We start from the raw sequence: 21,347 nt of genomic DNA, 5'->3' as shown, positions 1-21,347 counted from the left end.
GGCTGCGGTGACGGTGGGGGGGGGCAACTTTGTAGTCGCAATGACTTTCTTGTTGCAAATGAAGAGGGTCAAGCAATCAAGAGTGGCCGAGCTCCGTGTCAGCGCCATTATCTGGCGCTGTCTGAAATGATCAATGAGCTAAAATAAAATGATCACAAGCTAAAATTGACCCGCTAATGAAAACGGACTGTTTAAACGCGGTCCTCAGCCACGCGGGCAGGAAACAGAGGTCGCAGCAATTTAAAATATGTGACAAGGTGCAGATGGAGGAGCACGCGAGGGATGGCGGCCGAGCCGTTCCAGGAGAAAACGCCGCCTTTTTCAAGAGCAAATATTTCAGGTAATATTTAGTTTATTTTCCAATATTTACACAAAACAGGTCTTCAGATGTTCAGCAAACACACACGTCTGTAAACACTTAAATGTCCAAAAGTTCATCATCTGCGATACTCTGAGACAAAATACAGATAAAAAAATACTTGGGCTCATAGAATAAATCTCATTTCCACTCTTAGCAATAAATATACTGTACGTGCATTGCTGCAATTGTAACGGTGGTTTGTAAACACGTCGCCAACGCCAGCTGCAGAGCTCCTATAAATAAAACCACAAATCCAACAAAATACAAGTTTCCTTTTGCAGTTTCTAATTAGATCACACAGAAAAAAAAAAAAAAAAAAAAAATCAGGCAAAACAAGGGAAAATAATCTAGGAGTCCTCAAAAAAGCATAAACCTCAACATGCTGTAAAATGATGGAGCACCTAGTGAGAACCAGATTGTGCCCGATACGGTTCCATATCGGACTCACCACTGGTTCTGGCGAGAGATCCCATTCTGCACCGGCGCTCCAAACGTTTAGCAAACCAGCTAACGACCGCCGCATTTATTCAGAGATACATAGCATAGCAGAAAGCTACGGCCCGACTGGTGCAGAAACGGTTCTACTCCACTTCCATGGCGGAGCAGTCCAGCTCCCCCTCGGATTTCTCTGTGGGCAGATCTTGTGACTCTGGCATGGTCTGGTCTTCTGAGGCGCGGCTGGCCTCTGCGGCTGTCAGTGTGACTGGTTCTTTGCCGTCTGTTTCAGTGGATCCATCATCTTTCATTGTCCCTGATGAGTAAAAGATATGGAATGAGTAACTGATCAACAGCAGTGTGCACGTGAACAGAGAGGAGGATAAAAACATGAAAAAATATCACGAGACACATCACCAGGACAGTTCTTGTTGGGCTTTTTCTTTTACAGATACAACTGTGGTAGAGCTCCAATTCCATCAGTCCTTGTCCAGATATGGACCAGTCTATATGTGACTCCACTAGGTGGCGATAACCCGTTCAGCTTCTTCATATTGGACCTTTTCCTGCTGACCTACCGTAGACCATAGCGTCCTTAACCAAGTATGCTAACGGCAACCTGGTAGCACGTTGAATGGACTTAAACTACACCTCCTTAAACCAAACCTGATTGTTAATCACCTGAATCAGACTGCTTATCCTCCTCAGCAGCACATGACGACGAGTTCAGGTCACACGGCAACTTCGGTTCTCCGGCGGTCTCGGGGAGCCTGGGGGCCTGAGGTCTGGTCTTTCTCGCAGGGTTCAAAAAATAACAATAGGCACATCTGAAGGCTGAGAGAACACACATATTTTATGTCACAGCGCTAACAGATTCTCAAACAGACGCAAATTAATATACATGAATATACAGGAATGGCAGAAAAATGCCCGAGATGCATAAACACTCCAGATTGATGGGTGATGCTGGTTTGCATATTCAATCCTGCCGTGTTTTTGCTTACAGGGATCTGTAGTGGCAGCAGCATTAAAGAGCCACATGATATACTACGCTGCCAAAAGCTAGGGGCCAAATGAAAACGGGGTTTGATGGAGGCTCGCAGACTTACCAACGTATTCAAATTCCTCTTTTAATGCCATCCCGTTATGAGAGAGACACTGCTGACATACGAGGGCCAATCTATGGAGACAGAGAGAGAGCAGCTACACGACCTGATATCAGAGCATATCAAACCTTATTTTGCTGACAGGAAAGACCTTATTGGCAGATCACCATCCGTAATCAACGTGTGATGAGCGTTCATAACTGAGAGGCCACTCTCGGGGTGGACGTCACTCATTTAGTGCGTGATATCATAAAGGCAACATAAACAGAGAGAATTTAAAAGAACAGAGCTCGTTTACCTGTTCTGAGGTCCATCTCCAACAAGATACTCAATTAGTCTGTCCAGAACGCCTCTCTCCCTCGGGAGCACTGGTCTGGCCAGGGGTGGACCTGGGGGGTGCAGCCCTAATAAAGCACAACGTCAGTATCGGTTAAGCATATTCTCAGGCCCTGAACGCAACACTGGAGCTGCTCACAGGTGAAAGCAGGAGTGAATGAGATCCTTTTTTTTATGGCTTCACACTAGATCTGACTTGCAGAGCACGTCCAGGATCCCTGCTGTGTTGGGAAGTAGTAATTAATATAATCTAACATCAACTGCAATCATACGAAGATGACTGGTCATTTCTGGGAGACTTGGCAGAGTCTCGGCATCCTGCTGGCTATTAATTTACCAACATATGGAAACTCTGTGGTAAATCTTATCAAATTGCTTTTCACTTTCAATTTTCCAGAGAAGCAGGTGATAACATCAAGTCATGTAAACCATTTGTGAGGTGTTCCCAAAGCCAAAGGCAATTTCACCACGCATTAAAAGCCATTTAGTTAGATTCCACCATCATTGCCCAGAGAACAAACGCAGATCTGGCTAATTAATCATAGTTAATGTAATCCCACTTCATGCATACCTCACAGTTGGCGTTCCACATGGAAATTACAGTGTGCAGCTACCTCCAGGAACACATTTCCTTTACTGTTTACACTTATTTGCATCTTCAATCATTGAGTCTTCATGGTCCAGATATAATTCAAATTGGATAGTCGATACGGTTCCCCTCCACAGATGCCTAATAAATACAGAAATTGTTTTCCAATGTGTTTGGAGGATGGCTTTTGAAACTTTTACAAACACTAACGGCCACAGCAACACCACACAGTCCGAACACTTGTTCTGAGAAACACTGGGTCTCACAGAGGTTTTGTTTTTAGTGGAGCTAACTGAGCCAGTACCAAACACCTATTTCCATATTTCCAACGAGCCCAGTTGGGAATTATGTGACCTGACCTGGCTCATGTTGGCAACAGCTGCATCAGCTAAGGAAGCAACAAGATACCCAAGCAGACACACACACCGATACATTCAAAGAACAAGAAAATGACAAAGGAGAGAGGCCAGAAATGCAGCTCGTTCAACATTCCGGCCTTTTTGACTCCTGCCCACCGGTTGTTTTATCACAAGAGGCGCAGAAACCACAGGAAACACTGCTGAAATTAGAGAGAGAGCTTTGGCAACTGGTCGCATTATTTAGAGCCCAAACGACGTCCTTGATTTGGAAAGTGATGTCACAGGAGGCTAAACTAACTTTTCAGGGAGTGTTCTCTCATGTAGCAGCTTATATTAAAGGAAAGAACCTCACTACTGATTAGCCAGCCTCGTAACTGGGACCATAATAATCAGCACTCCTCCCAGGGTTGTTTTCAGTGTTTACATCAATCATTTGGTTGGATTTGGTGGGGATTAATCTGTAATGATGTTTAGCATTACTTGGATCTCTGCGCAGCTTTAAAACTCAGAGCAGTGTTGAATTTAACAGAAATTTAAATTTAAAGCACTTTATGCTGCAGAGTGGTCTACTCCACCACTGCCACTCTCATCTGGGTCGCAGGAGACGGCACAATGGAGGAACAGCAGCAGACACACACACACACACACACACACACACACACACACACACACACACACACGTGTAGGAATCAGCTGGTTTGCTACTTTTCACAATTTTCCGTATCATGGAGCGATAACACAGCAAGGAAAGCCAGCCGTCCGTTCCCCTTCCGTACAACAGCCCACGGAGCTTCGAAGGCGCGGGGACCCCGAGCAGGCAAGAGTAAATCACACCTTAATTGACCACATTATGATATTTTCCCCCAGCGTGCAGATAACTCACCAACTCCAGGAATGGGTGTTCCAGGGGTCACAAACTTCCTCATCAAGCTCTGCTGAGCAGCTATAGCCAACAGATTCCGCTCTGGGGGTCCACCGGGAGCCGAGTGTGAAGAGCGACCAGGGTAGGCAGGTCCAGAGGCAAGGGGAGGACGGGCAGCGGCTCCACTTGCAGAATTTACTGATGCTGGAGGCGTCTGAGGGACGACATTACGGTGGCGGAGCTCTGGTACACAAAACATCCCAGTTGACATCAGAATTAACAGGGAAAATTTGGCCTTTCTAAAAAACCTGGTTACCTTGTCCTGGTTTTGGAGTCATCTGAGGTCCAACAGGAGTAGAATCAAAGTCCTTTAAACAGACGATAAGTGAGTCAAACACACTGTTGAGGGTTGTTTTCTTTATATATCTGTAAGAAAGTAGTAAGAAACTCACCGTTTTCTTCTTGGACTCAGGATCAAATCTCTCCAGAATCAGCTTAGCATTTTTATAAGTCTCAGTCTCCATCACATCCTCGAGCTGGAACACATCATTTTAATATTCACCCTCCCGTTTCCATGCTGCTGCACATATAGACACCCTAGTCATCATTTGACGATCTGATGAATACTTGAAAACTATTTTGAATGACCTGCCCTAAAATGGGAAAAGGTTTAACAAAGTTGCATCAGAAGACCAGACCGGTTGTTGAAAGTTGTCGGACTGGACGGACAAGGAGGAGCAACTTTTTCGTTTTATTTATTTGCTATTCTAAATGCTGTTAAAGAGACATCAGTATTGTGTTGCTGTGGGTTCATTCACCGCCTGTTCTCGAGCGTTCTCTGCAAACAGAGGTTTAGGGTCTATAGTTTATGGTCTGGCAGTCGAGGATTTCATCTCCAAATTAGGGACGATTTTTGATCTAATTGCATGTTTTTCTAATCTGTAGTGAGTTGCAGTTACAGTGGATGGAAAATGCTCATTTAAGTGACAGTAAATCTGAATGTCTGAGACTGAGATTAAAAGGTTCTGAATTTCTCTTCAGCGTCGCCATGGTTTCATAAATCCTCTGATAAACTGGAAACAAAGACAATTATCACAGTTACAGTGACAATTACCAGTGAGAGCCCCTAAATCCCATCCACCAATGTCCTTGTCAGCATCAGGACACACAAATGATTTGGTTCTGTTTCTCACATTGTCCACAACAGCATTTAAGTGTTTTAACCGTTGGTAGCGTGATGTCAATCAACGATATCGGATCATTACTTACTATTTTTCTTTTCTGAGCCTTCAGATCCTCCAATTTGAAGTCTAAGAAGAGAATAAACTATTAGATCTTATACAAAGAATCCCTTTATTAATAACAACAAACAGCCTTACTGTTTTTTTCGGTTCTTCTGGCAAAAAATAGAATCAGCACTTTTCGAAGTATCCAGACTCTGAATGAGGCAGAAAATGTCCGATTATGTCGGCGAGCCAGAAAAGACAAAAGGTGAGCTAGCTTTTGGACTTACAATAAAGGAAACAGCAGGAAAGGGAGGCCCAACACGAGCCGCCCCATCAGCTGCTCAGGGAGGTACCAGGAATACACAACGACCCCAGCCATCAGGTAGAGGAGGATGGAGTAGAGCAGCAGTCGGCCCACCACCGCCTTCATCTGACGCTGGTATTTCACACTATAGTCTTCCAGAATCTGAATATCCTGCAGAGGAACATGTGCATTGTGGTGCAGCAAACGCAGACGGACTTGAGTTAAACATCTATGCTGACGTCACTGTAGCTTCATTTGCTCCGCTAGTTAATCTACAGTATGAACTTCAATCCGTAGCATCGGTCAGTCAGAATCAACTGGCTTCTGTCTACGGTCCTACTGCAACATTCATGTGTGTCACAATGGCTCCACGTTCAGCTTTATGATGTTTAGGCGGGTGCTGCAGCCATGAAGGGAACCAAAAGATTTCACAGTCAGTTTTAGACCCTTTAACGTTGTTGGCTTCTCTAGAAGAAAGCAACACGCCCAACGGGCTTCTCTTGGCCACTCGTGTGCCACCTGATCTCTTCAGTGCATGTGTTGTGCCTCTCGCCCAAAGGATACTTGCTGAAAATAGACTGACACCAGCTTTGCTGTACAAGTGCACTAAAGCCCCAGCAGCCAATCAGGAGCCGAGCTCACACGCATTTACACATCTACAGTTCAAAGACCCTGCTTATTCAACATGTCAGATAAATATGTTTTAATTCTCACAAGAACACTGAAGCACACATGCCGCACATCTATAGGTTTAGCTTCATATACTTGTATCGGCCAAATTTTAGCTATTAGAACATGAAAACAACGCATGACCAACCAATAAATGTGACTTTAATAGGTGTGGAGATCAGGCTGCACACTATAGCCCATGCAAACACTGAGGGTAGAGTGCAGCGCAGGTGCTGGGAGCACTCCGACATACCAACCTTGTCGATTCCTTCCAAAATCTCCACAGTTGTTGGTTTAGCCTGCAAGCAAAAGACGGACATGCATGTTCAGAGTGTTTGGCCAGAACAGCAGTGTTCTGTGACTAAGCAACATTATACAATCCCCCGAGAACTTCCTGTGTCATCTTTTCACTGTTGCAGATTCTGTGTCTTCAGCTGTGGCACAAATCATTCAGTCGACGCGTGTGTACCAATATTCCAGCCAAGAGCGATACCAAGTCAAATACTGGCATCAACCACGGCCCACAAACACGGTATATAGGACGCAATGTACCTTCATATCTGCGTTGCAATGAAAGACATAATGCAAAGAAAGAAAGGAATCAAACCTTCCACCAGGAAATAGCTGCCCCCATGTTGAAGATGTGTCAGATATTCTGATGAGGGGAATCTCTTCTGTCCGTTTCTCCACCTACTGACACCAACCAGGGACCTGAATACACTCATACATTCATACGAAGACAACTAAAATTAGTTTTCAAGCAACAAAGGCCTGCAGATATGAATGAGGAAGTTAATGCCCCATCCTGGCCGCGTTAATGTTTGCACCAAATATTCTCTGATTGTCTGCAAACGGCGCTTTGATGGAGGCTGCTTCAACTTTCTTCTCAACTTACTCGGAACATTCGAACCACATACGAAACTGTTTTGGCCTCAGCTGCCCGTGTTAAGTCAAATATGAGGAAACGCCGAAGTTGCCCAACGGTGAAGGTGTGTTTACAAGAACCTTTTTTTCCAAAGTAACTTCTAAAGAATCCGCTAGCGTTAGCATGAACGCGCACTAGCTGCGCGGAGCTAACTCAACTAGCACGCCCTGCAGCGCTAATGCAACTTGCAGCTGAATGCAAAATAAAACAAGACCTTTTTTATAACTTTACCACGCCACGGAGCAATGTGAGCAGAAGCTGCATGAGGATAAAATCATAGTTTTGAAGTATAGTGATGTATTCACCTGGAAAGTAGTGGGAGTCGCCCGTATGAAGCACTGAGAGCAGGGCAGGTCCAGTAGGTCTGGATGAAGAACGTCAACACAAGAGTTCTCTTTACTTTCTCTCATGTATCGGTCAAGAGAGAGCCGACTGGTCTCCGGGAGGAGGGTTTGCGCCACGCCATCCACTCCTGCCGCACCGACCGTCTGTTTATCACCGGAAGCGTCTTTGACCAAGTTAATGTTGCAGAAGTTACGACAGCCGGGTTATTCTGATGGAGGAACTAGAGATTCAACTGTAAACGGTGCTCGGTGGAGGCTGGGGACACGCACGCCCTTTAATGCGCTAACCAAAGAGCACTATCTGCTTTTTAAAGGGCTCTACAAAGCTTTTGGTACACTAATCTAGTGCGTTTTGTCTTAGAACCTTCAGGAGTTGCTGGAACCATGTGATTACCACAGCCCGGAGGAGACAAAAACAGTCTGTATTAATCCCACAGGGGTACATTTCTCCACTCCTGTGTCATCGCTACACTCAGTTTATCACACATAATTTACATGCAGCCATTATGGGAGAGGTGACCGAGTGTGTAAACTGCCCTCCACAGGCACTTGGGGGCGTGGTACCTTGCTCAAGGGCACCCTGGCACTGCTCCCAAACCGACTGCTCTCAGGCCATTTTCCAATGACACCAGAAACCCGCAGCTTTAGCATTCAGTAATAATATTTGTCAGCCAGTCTTTGAATTTCATCATCATCAACTTTATTCATAAAGTGATTTAAAAACAGCAACAGCTGTAACAGAGTGCTGTACAAAAATAAGGAAATAACCTCTAACTAAAACCAAAAGGAAAGTTAAGAGGCGAGTGGCGGCGCTTTGTGCCACTAAGTTTTAGATTATAAACTGAAATTTTGCATATTTTTTTCCAAGTATAGCTACAACAGCCGTCAGGACTGGAGAATTTGGTTTATCCAGCAATGATATTAGTATTTATTTTCTTTTTCTCAGTTGGGAGGCAGAATACATCGAATGTTGCATAGACTTAAAAACTAGCCAGGCAAGATTATTTTCAGATTTTTTGTCAAATTTCTGTTGGTTTCATTGGGGCGGTGTGAGTTCAACTCTGTAACTATACATTTCTAACCTGCCAGCCCAGACACAGGTGTGTTCTTGGACACAGCTCTGCTCCCCACTGCACTCAGACCGGTTCCCTTAAGACCAAGTGATCCACCAGTCAAGAACTTCCCTCCTTCTGTTGCTCCCTCCTGCACAGCTGGAGCCAGTCCAATGCCGTCTGTCCCCCGAAGCGCAGCCTCGCCTGTGGACAGACCACCACCCACCTCCTTGTGACCTCTGTTGAGTCTCTTCTTCTGTGTCCACAGCACCCTTCCGCTGGCCTCCTGCAAGCATCTTCATCCTTTCATGATTTCAACCCATTTAAAAAAAGCGTTGGGGGGGGGGGTGGAAAACGTCTGTTATCGATCCGAGCAAGTCAGCTGAGGTAAAACAGAGGCAGCAGCCTTTCAAGGTAATAATAATCCATAACAAAACTCATTATCTGAGCCTCTCCACCTGCACCTGCTAACCGCTTGTATTTAAATGAGAGTGTTGCAGACGGCGCTCGTTGGGATCGATTGGTTACCATGACTTTACTGTCTGCGGCTTGATCACAGCTTATTACAGCCTGCTCTCAGGATTTCTGCTCTCCGTCCGGCTCTGCACGGATGCCACAGATGTTGTTATTGCATTTTCTAGGATTCAATATTCCTCAGCCTTGCCGCATCATCTCAAGTCCTTTGTTATTTCAGAAGTGCATCATTATGTACAAATGTGTCACGCTATTACTATTCACCTTCTCGTGACACTTGTTCTAGTTTGAATTACCACACACCAACAGAGTTACCTGAAACTGTGTTGCACATGTGTTGAGCCCCTAGTAAAGTCAGGTGGGGTCCAGGTCCAGGCGTCTAATGGCCTGTAGCTAGAAGCTCCTTCTGCTGTACGTCTTTGTTTTGGCCATCATTCCGGTGAAGCGTGTCCCTGGTCTCAGCAGCTGGAAGAGGCCGTTGCTGGCGTGAGATGGGTCTCTAATGATCCTGGTGGCTCTGATTTTACACCTCCTGGTGTAGATGTCTCTCAGACATGGCAGGACCAGTCCAGTGGAGCGTTCTTCAGCCCTGACTATCCTCTGGAGACACGACGTAGTGTCCTAGAGCACAGCGAGGTGATGTTTTGGGAGACCTTTCCACAACAGCATTGTAGAAGGTCCTCGGGATCTAAAGGTAGAGATGCTGTTTGACCTTCTGGGACCAGCTCTGCATGTGCAGTCCAGGGTATGTTACCAGATACACCCCCTGTTAGGGGTGACGGGGTCAAGGGGCTTCTGCTGCTGTCTCCCAAAGTCCACAACCGTTGTTTTGCCGATGTTCAGTTGGAAGCAGTTCTCCTGACACCGCGAGGAATTCCACTGTTTAATCAATTGTGTGAAAACAAAAATGAAGACCATCCTCAGAATCCTGTTCTCTCAGCTAACTGCAGCACGTCTGGCTCAACGTGTTGCACACTTGCGTTGGTGTAGAAGTGAAAGCACAGAACAGACACCAACAGGGCTGACCGTGATCATTTCCTACAACCCACATTAGAGAGTGTGATGACCTCGTGAAAGGGGACCTCTTCCACTGAAAACACTGCAGTCACTGTGCTTGTTGACGCGCCTAGGGCTGCTTTCTGACCCCATGAAGCACTAGAGCTTGCATGCTAATTCTATCTTTTTTACTTCATATGGCTGCGATGCAGCATCAAGTTGTGAAATGTTTAACATCCGAACTGAGACAGGAACGAGATGCTTATGGCTTAAATTGCTCAGTCAGTGAGTTGCTCTCCACTGCAGCTCCATGGCTGGTCCAGTGATAGGTCAGTCAGAACTGGCACGGTGGTGCCTCACCACTCATTTCCCATCAAATTGACACAGACATACAGCCTCCGTCCTCAGGGAAGTCAGGATATTTATGTGACCTGACGCTGCGGTGGGTTAACGACCTCCTTCTGGAGATAATTGTTGTTGCCATTTCAGAAAATGGTATTTTCTGGATAAATCCTGAAGAAGCCAACAGATATTAGGGGCACAGCAATAGTTTTCTACCCATAAAGATATTTGTAAAAAATCAAAATCAATAGTCAGTTTTAAATGTTATGAGTTTGTCAATCTTTTCTTCCAGTGCAAATCTGCTAAAATTCCAAATAACTATTTCACATAAAAGTTTTTAAATGTTAATCAATACTAATTGTCGATTTAGAATCACCTACAATCAGAGTAGAAGTCTGTTTTGTTCGTAATCGCACCAGAAGCCTGCATTAAAAACCCTGTCTTCGTCTAAAATAACAGTTTTTTTAATGTTTCATTATAACATGAAGAGTAATTACGCTCACTACTTCGATAATGAAGAGTATGAAAATCCATCAGCCCAAATTATTGAAAGTTATTAGATTTGACAGAGGATGACAAGTCATTTTGAAGATTTATTTTCCCCTGCACTGAACGCTATTAATTAAAATGACATTAGTAGTGTTGTTTTCTGGGTTAAGTCACTGCACCAGTCAAATAATGTTGCAGGATTTGGAGATTAGCGAGAAAAGTGTCACAAAATGCTGAAAGGATGAATAAGCACACAAGAAATGTGCTGACAAGCCTGCAGGAATTCTATACGTTTTAATTACAGTAAATCCAGCAGTTCAGTGCAACTGTTCTTTATTCACTACTTTATATATATTTTACTGCTGATATCTAAATGAGTAAAAGGCTTTTTTTTTATCATCGAATAGCAGCTGTATTTTAAATGCTAAAAGAAAATGCTCAATTTAGAAAGTTCAGGTTTAGACAAACCTGTTTTTAATGGTAACTGAATGAGTAACATCAGGCATAAAGGTCTAACGGCCCTTTCAGAATTTTATTTTTAATCTAAAAGGGGGTGGAGTCTTACTTTTTTTAAAGAAATTATTTATTAATTAAAAAATATATGAGGTACTTTTTTTATCCTATCTGGACAGAAAATACTAAAATATACAGAACCTGTCTTTTATTTTCACTGAGAAAAACCTAATTTTGTGCAGCTTTTGTTTCTGCTGTGTGCTCAGGCCATTGAGATGATGTGTAGAGCAAGAGCAGCATCAGAGGAACATTTAATCCCACACCAGGGACACTCTCCTTTACAACAGCCCACAATCAATAGCATTTTTAAAAGTCAGCACTCAAAACTTAGCACGCATTCACATTCTGCACATGTGTACAATCCTCCTGCCAATAGGTGGCGCTAGCCAGTGTTTGTCTTTCTGCAAGGAGAACACAAATCCATGGAAATATAAGATGTAAACAAACAACTCGTGCTGATTATTCCAAGCAAACTGTTACCGAGTGAAGATTTGATGCATCCGCCTTTAAATCCTCAATGAGGGCAAAGTGCAAAACTAAGTAAGATCAATTCCATAAAAGAACCTACAGATGCTCCGATCCTCAAAACTACCACAGTAGCATCTGCTTCCCAAGAGCGGACCAATTTACATCCATGAATATCCCTGATGCAGCCACAACATTTCCTGATGGCTCCATAATTTACTTTCTAATGGTTCAGATTCAGAAGCTTTTGCTGATTATTGTCATCTTCAACACACCTCTGGCTCACATTGAGCTTCTAAAGTTTCATTCAACATCACCATGAGGGTGAGCCACATCAAAATAATGGAAAAGTCCTGAAAATCTGATCAATATAATAATAATATGCAGGCGGGAGTTCCCTGTTTGGGAGGAGACACACTCCAAACATGATGATGAGATGATGCCCAGGCAGGTCAGAGAGACGGATTCATCTGTCCTCCATCCTCCACCAGTCAGTCCAAACACACGCTCCTGCTGCTGCCACCATTCGGTCCTTGAAAACTCCAGCGTCACATCACAAAGGCCGATATTTGGAAATGCTTGAGCCCATCCCATCATATATATAAAACCCTTTGGAAAAAAATCTTGATTTTACAGTAAAAAAAATTTTTTTTTAAATCTGACACTTAAAGAAAGCACAACTCAGAGTTCTACACCTACAATAATGCATTTGTGATTAATTTAATGTATTTAGAAGGTGTAAGAATGTAAGAAAATGAAGTGACACCAAGCGAAATAAGTTCGCCTATAGAAGACACGTAATTTATTGTAGCACCTTAACCATGCCCAGAGCTGCTGAAAGAATTACTGCTTAAACCAATAAAAGCAATTTCCAAAGATAATTGAGAACATGTTTCAATACATATGCATGGAAAACGGATTTTCCGTGCGAGCGACTCACATGCGCGTGTAATTGATTGAGGGGATGACCCGTTCTATTAAATGTTATTTGAGAACCATCAAAACGCGCAAAAAATTGCAAATTGGCCAGCTTGTATCTGAATTAATATCCCATTCATCATCATTATGAGTTGATAAGTTAATTTAACCATTTCATTCCGCCTTAATGAGCTATAGTTGAATTAATGTCATGTAATATATGAAAGTAACATTTGAACAGAGGCAATGATTTGAGACAAACAGAGCAGGGAGCGCTTTAGAAGCATAATGGTGGCATAAATCTCATCAGGCTGCAGTTCACGCGGCTTTTGTTGCATTTTGGGTGAAAAGCAAATCAATCTAAATGGGCAGAATATTCCTAAAGAGCAGATTTTATGTGTGAAGGGATGAGAGTTGACTGATTTGAAGGGAACAGCTGGCGTGTCAGTTCTACTGTACACCAAATGTGGGACGCAATATGTTTTAAAAAAAAAAAAAGACGCATTCTAGGAGAGATTTTTTTTATTCTAAAAAAATAATCATAGTTTATCGGTGATTTGGATTCTCTCTCTCTTGGCTCACTTGTCCAGTCCATCTGGCTGTGACTGACTGCCTCTGACCATTAGGGTCTGCGCTGTCTTCTCCATCCACCTTAAATGCGTTTTGGCCCCGCTTGCTCCCTGTAGTTTGGGGCTTTTTTTGTCCTCCCGCAGCAGCTGTCACCCCGCATTACTCGCAGTCAGCTAAATGAAACATTATTCTAAACATATGCATCGTAATCAGTCCGGTCACACTTACAAGAACACGCGTTAATAAGGCAATCAATCACTCTGGAACAAGCAAGTTGTTCTGTAACAGCTCATAAACAGTGTGTAATGAAGAATTGGAGGTTAGCATGACACGGCGCTGATCAGATAATCAATGTCAAAGATGCGATGAATGTCAGTAAATGCACTTTTCATGTCGTTTCTATAAAATCCTCAATTTACAACAAGCGGCTCAATTACCCTGAAAATACAGTCAATTAAACGGGGGTGATTGGACAGTAGGGGCAGGATCATCGATCTTTGCATTCCTATCTCGCCGGTGGACGTTTAATTTGGTTTTTCTATTAGCACCAAAATAAAGATATGTGAAATATATTAAACAATCCAAAGATTTATTTTCTTGTCAAAACCAATCCGGGGACGCTGACAGACAGTCTCCTGCATGGCGATGATTTCGTTTTTCTTATTTTGTATGTTGAACATAAACCTGGCGGCGCTCTTGTGGGCAGCGTTTTTCTGGCCTCTGTCTTTCCCCTTTTACGCCTCCATCCATCTCAATGCTCGTGTTGTTCGGGCTGCAGCCCCGCGCTTTGGTAAAGAGCAAGGAAACACGGTGATATATCACGCCCGGATTTTCTGCCCTAATCCTATTTCTTTAATGGGGACGTTCAAAAAAGCAACTTATCTTAAAGCCCCTCGGGGAGACGCTGCTGCGCGCAATATTTTAACCGGGTGCAATTAACGACAGTATCAGCTTGTATCATTTAGAGGTAATGCAAAAATAATGGTAAATTATAGGAGCAGAATGACCCGTGGTGGCAGGCTTCATATTCCCTATAGTTCTTAACGTCTTTTTAATTAATATTACGCGAATTTCTCTATTGAAATCGTGTCACAGCAAGCAACTCTGTGCGCGTGTGTCTGTGCGTGCGTGCGTGTGTGCGTGCGTCTGCATATATACAGGCACACACACGAAAGAGAGGAAACAAATATATTTTTCTTCTTTTATTTTCCAAGAACAAACACGATCAATAAATAACATGATTTACATTTCATATTGCACATTTTTTTCAAGTTAAAATATTTAAATCCATACAGTCAATGATATTTTAAATACAGAGATATAGAGTTATAAGACAGACCCCGGGGACACAGGCCGGTGCTATTTTCCGCATTTAATTTCAGTGCTCGTTTGTCAGCCCTTTAAAGCCTCTAAAGTCGAGTGGACCAAATGTTTCTGCCTCTAGTCCTCTGTTTTAATTTGGCACACAATTCAAAACAAGAGTTTGGATTATTTATCTTATTTCGGGCCAGATTGCAGGCTCTATGGCGGCAGTATTAAGGGGGGGGGGGGGGGGGGGGGGGGTTACATCCAGTGTTTTAACAAGAAATAAAAGCTCAGCAAGTCACACAAATAAATTAAAAGGAGAAAACGGGGCGTTTAAAAAATCAGTTTCTCGTCCACGTTGTTGAAGCTTTTTTTTCTTCCAATTTTCTACCATCAACGGGACGCGGTTTGCAAAATATTTGACCCTTTATACAGTTCACATGTTTTATAATTAACATATCGGTGGCGTCCCAACAGGAACAAATAAAATAGCACATAGCCATTTTACAGGCGCAGACGGATTGTAAAGCCGGGCTATTTTGTCTGAACCTCTGTCTCTTTCGGTCCCGTCATCCTTGGAGGGTTTCACGCAATTTTAAAAACGCTGGATTTCAAATTACGAGACAGTGTAAATGGAACTGTCCTACATGTCGGGTATTTCCCATCATCAGCTAAAAAGTCTTCCAGTGAGCTACTTTGTAGCCTATATGTAATGTTTAAACCCCCCAAATGTGTCAGATATGGCCCTTCTGCAGTGTTGTGTGTTCCAGGACTGTCGCTTTGTTCCCAGTCTTTTGTATGTCTAATGACTTCCCTCCGCGGGTTGTTAGCACTTGACAGCAAGTCTCAAAACGAGGAACTACCTTGCAGTCATGTATTCAAAGGAGCTCCATCTAGGTACATGACTGGCAATTTTTGCCATGATCCTCTCATCATTAACATAAAAATTGACACAAAAGACGAGGTGCAAAATTATGTGCGCCTTCTGCCTGATTAGGGCTGTCCCCATAGGGCAGGGGTTGCTTGGTGGGAAAGCTATTCCTGCCAAAATCCCAGTCTATTAGGCCCGGATGAAGAAAAATGGGCTGCTGGGCAGACAAGCTACACGTCCTGCTATCCAAATCTGGATAGCAATTAGCTCACTTTTTGATCTTTAAGAAGAAATCCGTCGTTTGGAGCGCACAGGCCCAGCAAACTGACGCGCCCAAAGGGTGTGTTTCAGGGTTTTCTGGGTTAGATTTGTTGGATTCGAGGAATAAATTGCGTCAATTTTTCTATTTGATCCGAAATAGTTTATAAAAATAAAAAAAACCTCCAAAAACATATTCAGGCCTGTCGATTGATGTAATAATAATTCTTTGGGACATGAATCATTTTAAAATATTTCGTTTGTCCGTGTGCGTGTCTGCGTGTGCGTGCGTGTGGCCAAGAAACGACTGTTTGTGACGAAGGTGTGAATTTCAGGATCGGCCTGTCCCTTAAAATGGGACCGGAAGAGAACAGGTAGCGGTCAGGCTGGGTGGTGGGGGGGTTATCTGGTCAGGGAGGTTTCCTCCCGCGGGTCCGGTGAGGGGACTGAGGTCTTGCTGAGAACTGCTGCAGAATAGGGCAGAAATCCACTCTCAGACCTCTGGCCCGACGCCGTGCAGGTGAAGTCGGCCCCGGCGCTCCTGGAGCCCAGTGCGCTGGCCGCCTGGCTGCTGTGACAGCTGAGGCAGGAGCAGGGCCCGCTGGCGGACGGGGCGCTCACCGCCGCCGCCGCCGCCGCGGCCGCGGCCGCCGCCGACGCCGCCGCGGAGCTGTTCAGCCCCGCCGTCGACTGGTACAGTCCCGGGTGTCTGAAGCTGCACAGGAGCTCTGGCCGTGAGTATGGGTGTGACAGCGCGCGGAAGGTATCGAGGGGCCGGATGGAGGTGGCGAATGGCGACGAGGCCGCGCCGGTGGCGGCGGCCGCGGCCGCTGCTGCCGTGACGCCGACGTGAGGGTAGTAGTGCAGCGGCATGTGCGAGTGGAAAGGGTAAGGGAGACTTCCTGTAGCTGCAGCGTGCGTCATCATGTAGGTGTAAAAGCTGGGGTCCGCTGGATGAGGCCAGGACATCGCCAAACGCTGCCTTTTATCCTTCATCCTCCTGTTCTGGAACCAAACCTGCACCAAAACACAAGCAGACCCTTGTTCAGGCTGTTCATTTAGCCGCTAGCGTCGAGCTGCAGACGGCAATAAAGTATTTTGGCATAACAATTTCAATTACGCAACATAGCGATAAAAAATATTTTAGAATTATTTACATTTAAAAAATAAAGGTTATGTGAATGTTCAAAATAATAATAATACGATAAAAAAAAATGACATTTAACAGGCGATTTACGTACTAAAACTAACCCAATATTTGTCTACAAATTTTATAAATCACACAATTAAAACTGATTTGTATTCAATTAAATGTTATTCTAACCTTAATTGTCGTTTCGGGCAGATTTAGCGCTGCGGCTAATTCACATCTTCTCGGTCTGGAAACGTAATTTTCTCTGTAAAACTCCTTTTCCAGCCGCGCGATCTGCTCTCTGGTGAAAGCGGTCCGGTACCGTCTCACTTGGTCGGAATTATTCGATCCTGCCGAGGAATTCCCGTTAATGTTCGCCCCGGAGTTCGAGCTGGAGGAGCCGTTGTTGCTGTCTGAGAAACCTAAAATCACACAATAGAAAAAGGCTGCTGTCATAATAAAATACATTTTTATTTCTAATCTATATTTTATTTCTAATCTATATTTTATGTTTTGGGCGCGCAAGGACATTTGGTAAGATTAAATAGGCAGTGAATTCTTTTAAAATGTATCAATTTGGGCTGATTATTATTTTTATTTATTTTCTAATTTACATTTAAGCACAGTTCGAGAAATAATGGTATCGAAAACTTCAGGAAGAAAAATTCGATTCGTTTTCATTTTTTTTCCGATTTTTGGCAACACTGACAGCAATAATATTTAAAAGATTAGCAGATGTCCACTGGAATAAAAGAAGGAGAACCCAGTAAAATAATAAGGATAATAACAACAGCAATACCTTTGTTGTTCTCCTTATGCTGGCTCGGGGAGCGGTGCGCAGGGCAGCCCACCTCCACATCGCTGTTAATGTCGGAATCTGGAGAAACTTCGGAATAAATGCTCATTTTCTTCCTGTTCTCCGACGAGTTAATGTCCACCGAAGACGCGTTGTCGCTGCTGTGGTGCGTGCCGAACAGACTGTCAATCTCGAATTTGCCTTTGCTCGGGATGTCCCCCAGATTGCCATGGAGGGAAGCCGAAGTTATTCTCGGGCTCAGCCGTCCGCTGTGCTGGGAATTTTCTAGGGCCTCCAGCACCGAGTTCCCCGGCGCGTCTGTGAGCCTCTTCCCCGCCACGGGGCTGTGCAGACCTCTCTCCATCAATATCATCTCTTTTCTTATCCGCTCCATCATTAAGCGAGACGAAAAGGGAGGGGAAGGAACACTTGCCCCGACCTGTGCAGCACCAGCGAGTTGTTTGGGAGCTAAATCCGCATTCAACTGGGCAACTGTCTCTAAATAACTGCCTCGGAAAGCTTTTTAAAGCAAGACTCTAAAATGAAAGAAATCTGCACGCAGCCGACGAACGACTGCTCAAACTGAGCCGTGCATGCTCCCCGCGCACGGCGGCGAAGTGTCATTCATCAAAATTGGTTGCTATTCGTTGTTAAGATGCTCGGCTGACGCTGCTCCAATGATCATTTATTGTAACAGGTTTATAAGCAAATAAATAGGAGAGGGCTGTCACTTGATGATGGAGGCGGCCTTCGGTCAGACGAATAATATCCAGGAGGAGAGGAAGAGGAGTGAGGAGAGATGCTTGTCCCTGGGTTGATCTCTCCGTCTGCTTCAGATTGCTCTTGGGTTTGGCCTCTTGGGTGAAATTGACAGTCTGATTAATAAAATGAGCGCCGCAACATTTCCCTCTTCATTTAGGAATATTATTATGCTTTGATTCTCCACTGTTCCCCTCCTCTCTGCTCGCCCTCCCTCCCTCTAATCGTTCCTCTTTTATTTATTGTCCTTCTTTCTTTTCTTTCTCCTTTTGCGGTTTAATCAGAGGAACTAAATTACGGTAAAGATGCAAGCAGGAGATGAAGACTGGGGATTTTACACCAACTTTGCTGTGATTTTGATCTGCCTTGTGAATTTTACTCGTTTCTTCCTCATATTCTAGACATATTCTGTTGGTGTTGGGCTAATTCTGATTTGCTGTACATCCTTCTAACGAAAATAAATTAGAAAAACTCCTTTAAATGATTGAAAAAGCAGAATTTCTTTCAAATGTAATTACTTAGACTCTAAATGTTCTATTTTAAACTGATTCACTTGTCTGTTTATTTCAATACTCCTGTTACAAAACTGCTATTTTATACATTTTCTTCGCTGGTGTTGTTTAAAGTGTCTTCTCTCATATTCTTACCTTTGTCTGTGAAACCTGGGCTAAAGCTGTATGTTATTACAGGAAGAAAAGGATCATATAGCTGTGAAGATGCTTCAGTGTCTGAGGACACAAACGTGCTCCCATTTCTGTTATTAACGTTGTTTCTCTGTGTGCTGTAGCGCCCCCTACAGGCTTTAGGCGCGATTCGCTGTTACAGAGGAGGTTTATCTGACTGAACGGCTGGATGATAGAAAATGTATATAAAAACGAGACAAACACAAAAGGCCCATCAGCAGCACGTATACATTACTATAAACTACGATACTGATGGTAGACCTCTTATAGTCAGTAAATATGACGGAGCTACTGGAAGAATACAAAATGTTAAACTATAAAGGGATATTTAACAAACCTCTCTGCGTCACTATCACCTTCTGGTGAGTCCTGTAGACCAGCACGTGCTGGGAATGTGACCAAATGCTTATTTCTTTTCAGATTTCAGGTGAGCCCAGATTGATTTTTCCATCCTGTGGAGGATATAAACCCTGTAAAGTTTAATGGGCTTCATTTCTGGGGCCACATGATGACTCTGAAATAACCGCAACAATGTTATCATATAGTGGCGACAGTGTTTGATCATTTTACTGACATATTTAAAAGAAACAACCCACATTAGCAAATTTTTTATCTGTTGGGTTTATTAGAGGAAGAAAAGTTGACAGCGATACTTTAAATGTAAAGAAAATGTTACATATTCTGTTGTTATTCGAGGAATGTTTAAGTCTGTTTGTAAAGCAAAGACTGCATTTACACATGGATAAACCAAAAATAAATCAGGTTCGGATGGACGAAAACCCAAATAGACTTGTCGTGACTATAATTGTCCATAAACTGTTGATGAAAAAAGTTTTTAATTTAAATTTGCACAAAAGCTCTCAGCATTAATAAACGTAGCTGATGAGAGCCGCTCAAGGAGAGAGGTATCCGCCTCTAGAGCGCCCCCGCTGGCTGACTGCAGTAAGACAGTTAACCCCTCCTTCCCAGTCCTTGCTGATAGCATAGGAGGGTCAACAAAAATGAAGAAATTACAGGATTTGTTCAGGTTTGAGAGTTCAATGTTGTCTTAATTGAATGTTTAGTTGTCATTTGGCTCAATAACCCAGTGGAACGGTAATTGTGGCCTAAATTGTGGCAGAATGAACCTAGTGAACTGGAAGTGCAGCAGTCTCCTGGTGGACAGTCGCATCTTCCATCACCTGAAAATTGTCCTTGCAGAAGTGGCGACACAGTAGAAAATCCTGCAATTTCAAAATCCAATATGTCAGAAAGATTTTAAAATCATGCGATATATGATGTTATACAGACTTTGGGAAGAGCTGGTGTGAAAAGATACGTGTCAACTTCCAAAAAACCCCGGAGTTTGCCGAGGATGCACGTCTACAGCTGCCAGCACCACCTGACTGGTGAGAGCCTTCCTACATGGAAGTTATAGGTTTTCTTTTGGTTTTTCTCGCGTGCACATGTTCATTGGATTGTCATGGACACTAAATTCTCAGTGTGTGTGTGTGTGTGGGAGGGGGGGGGGATGTGCGTGCCTGTGTGTGTGTGTGTGTGAGTGTGCGTGTGTGTGTGTGTGTGTGTGTGTTAACTATACCTGCTTTTTGATCACAGGCAACTGTAGTGAATGAATTCATGCACAGGCTGATTTAAGACTGAATAGATAAAGTTAATTAAAAAGCAGATCAAAGTTAAAGTAATTACTAGAATCTCTAAAAAGGCTTCCTGAGAAACAGACCACAATACAAAAATAAGTAAAAATGAGCAATTTTGACAGTTTTGAAAGCTCACTGAAGTCAGTCCCACCAAAAGAAACACTCCAGGTGCTGAATAGGACCAACTTTCTATTGTTTGAGAGTGTTTGGGTCCTAATAAGGTTCTATGTTCTGTTCCAGGTGTCAGAGACACTTGAGCTACAAAAGCTTTTTTATACTCCTAAACATGAGGAACATACAGGGGTTTTGATGTTCTGCCCTCAAACAGTCAATACAGACAAAACATCACATAGTTAATATGTCATAGTTGTAAATAAACACTATGAATTTATAGCTGCAATAAAACATGTCTCTTAACTAAAATCTAAAAAGTTTATTTACCAAACATGCAGTTGTTATAGAAATAGAATGTCATCATTTTTTACTAACCTTCACGCTCCGACTAAGTTTATCTGAAGCAGCTGTAAAATATATTTGACCTCGTCTTATTAAAAGATGGTGGTGATGTGAT

The 21,347-nt window shown here is 43.5% G+C and overlaps 2 protein-coding genes across 4 annotated transcripts; both read right to left on the bottom strand.

The window, feature by feature from the left end:
• Positions 1 to 334: 334 nt before the first annotated feature.
• lnpa (limb and neural patterns a) lies at positions 335 to 7,860 on the bottom strand. Of its 3 annotated transcripts, none has more exons than XM_011609550.2 (13): positions 7,478 to 7,860; positions 6,855 to 6,967; positions 6,505 to 6,546; positions 5,562 to 5,749; positions 5,428 to 5,486; positions 5,318 to 5,358; positions 4,501 to 4,584; positions 4,365 to 4,416; positions 4,070 to 4,291; positions 2,201 to 2,306; positions 1,906 to 1,976; positions 1,478 to 1,630; positions 335 to 1,112 (listed from the first exon to the last, which is right to left on the bottom strand). In XM_011609550.2, exons 2-13 carry the CDS (start codon positions 6,879 to 6,881, stop codon positions 943 to 945), a joined length of 1,215 nt encoding a protein of 404 aa, XP_011607852.1. In that variant the 5' UTR covers positions 6,882 to 6,967; positions 7,478 to 7,860; the 3' UTR covers positions 335 to 942. The 3 variants fall into 3 exon arrangements, with proteins under 3 accessions (XP_011607852.1, XP_011607847.1, XP_029702063.1); XM_011609545.2 differs by having other exon boundaries at positions 6,855 to 6,958; positions 7,478 to 7,859; XM_029846203.1 differs by lacking the exon at positions 7,478 to 7,860 and having other exon boundaries at positions 6,855 to 6,978.
• A 7,045-nt stretch (positions 7,861 to 14,905) lies between these two features.
• On the bottom strand, positions 14,906 to 18,545 carry evx2 (even-skipped homeobox 2). The gene is made up of 3 exons (XM_003961832.2): positions 17,701 to 18,545; positions 17,094 to 17,323; positions 14,906 to 16,786 (listed from the first exon to the last, which is right to left on the bottom strand). Exons 1-3 carry the CDS (start codon positions 18,092 to 18,094, stop codon positions 16,172 to 16,174), a joined length of 1,239 nt encoding a protein of 412 aa, XP_003961881.1. The 5' UTR covers positions 18,095 to 18,545; the 3' UTR covers positions 14,906 to 16,171.
• Between the last annotated feature and the right edge of the window lie 2,802 nt (positions 18,546 to 21,347).

Source organism: Takifugu rubripes, chromosome 1, assembly GCF_901000725.2.
Source record: "Takifugu rubripes chromosome 1, fTakRub1.2, whole genome shotgun sequence".
NCBI classification, from domain to species: Eukaryota; Metazoa; Chordata; class Actinopteri; order Tetraodontiformes; family Tetraodontidae; genus Takifugu; species Takifugu rubripes.
This window is presented reverse-complemented; position numbering and strand designations above follow the sequence as displayed.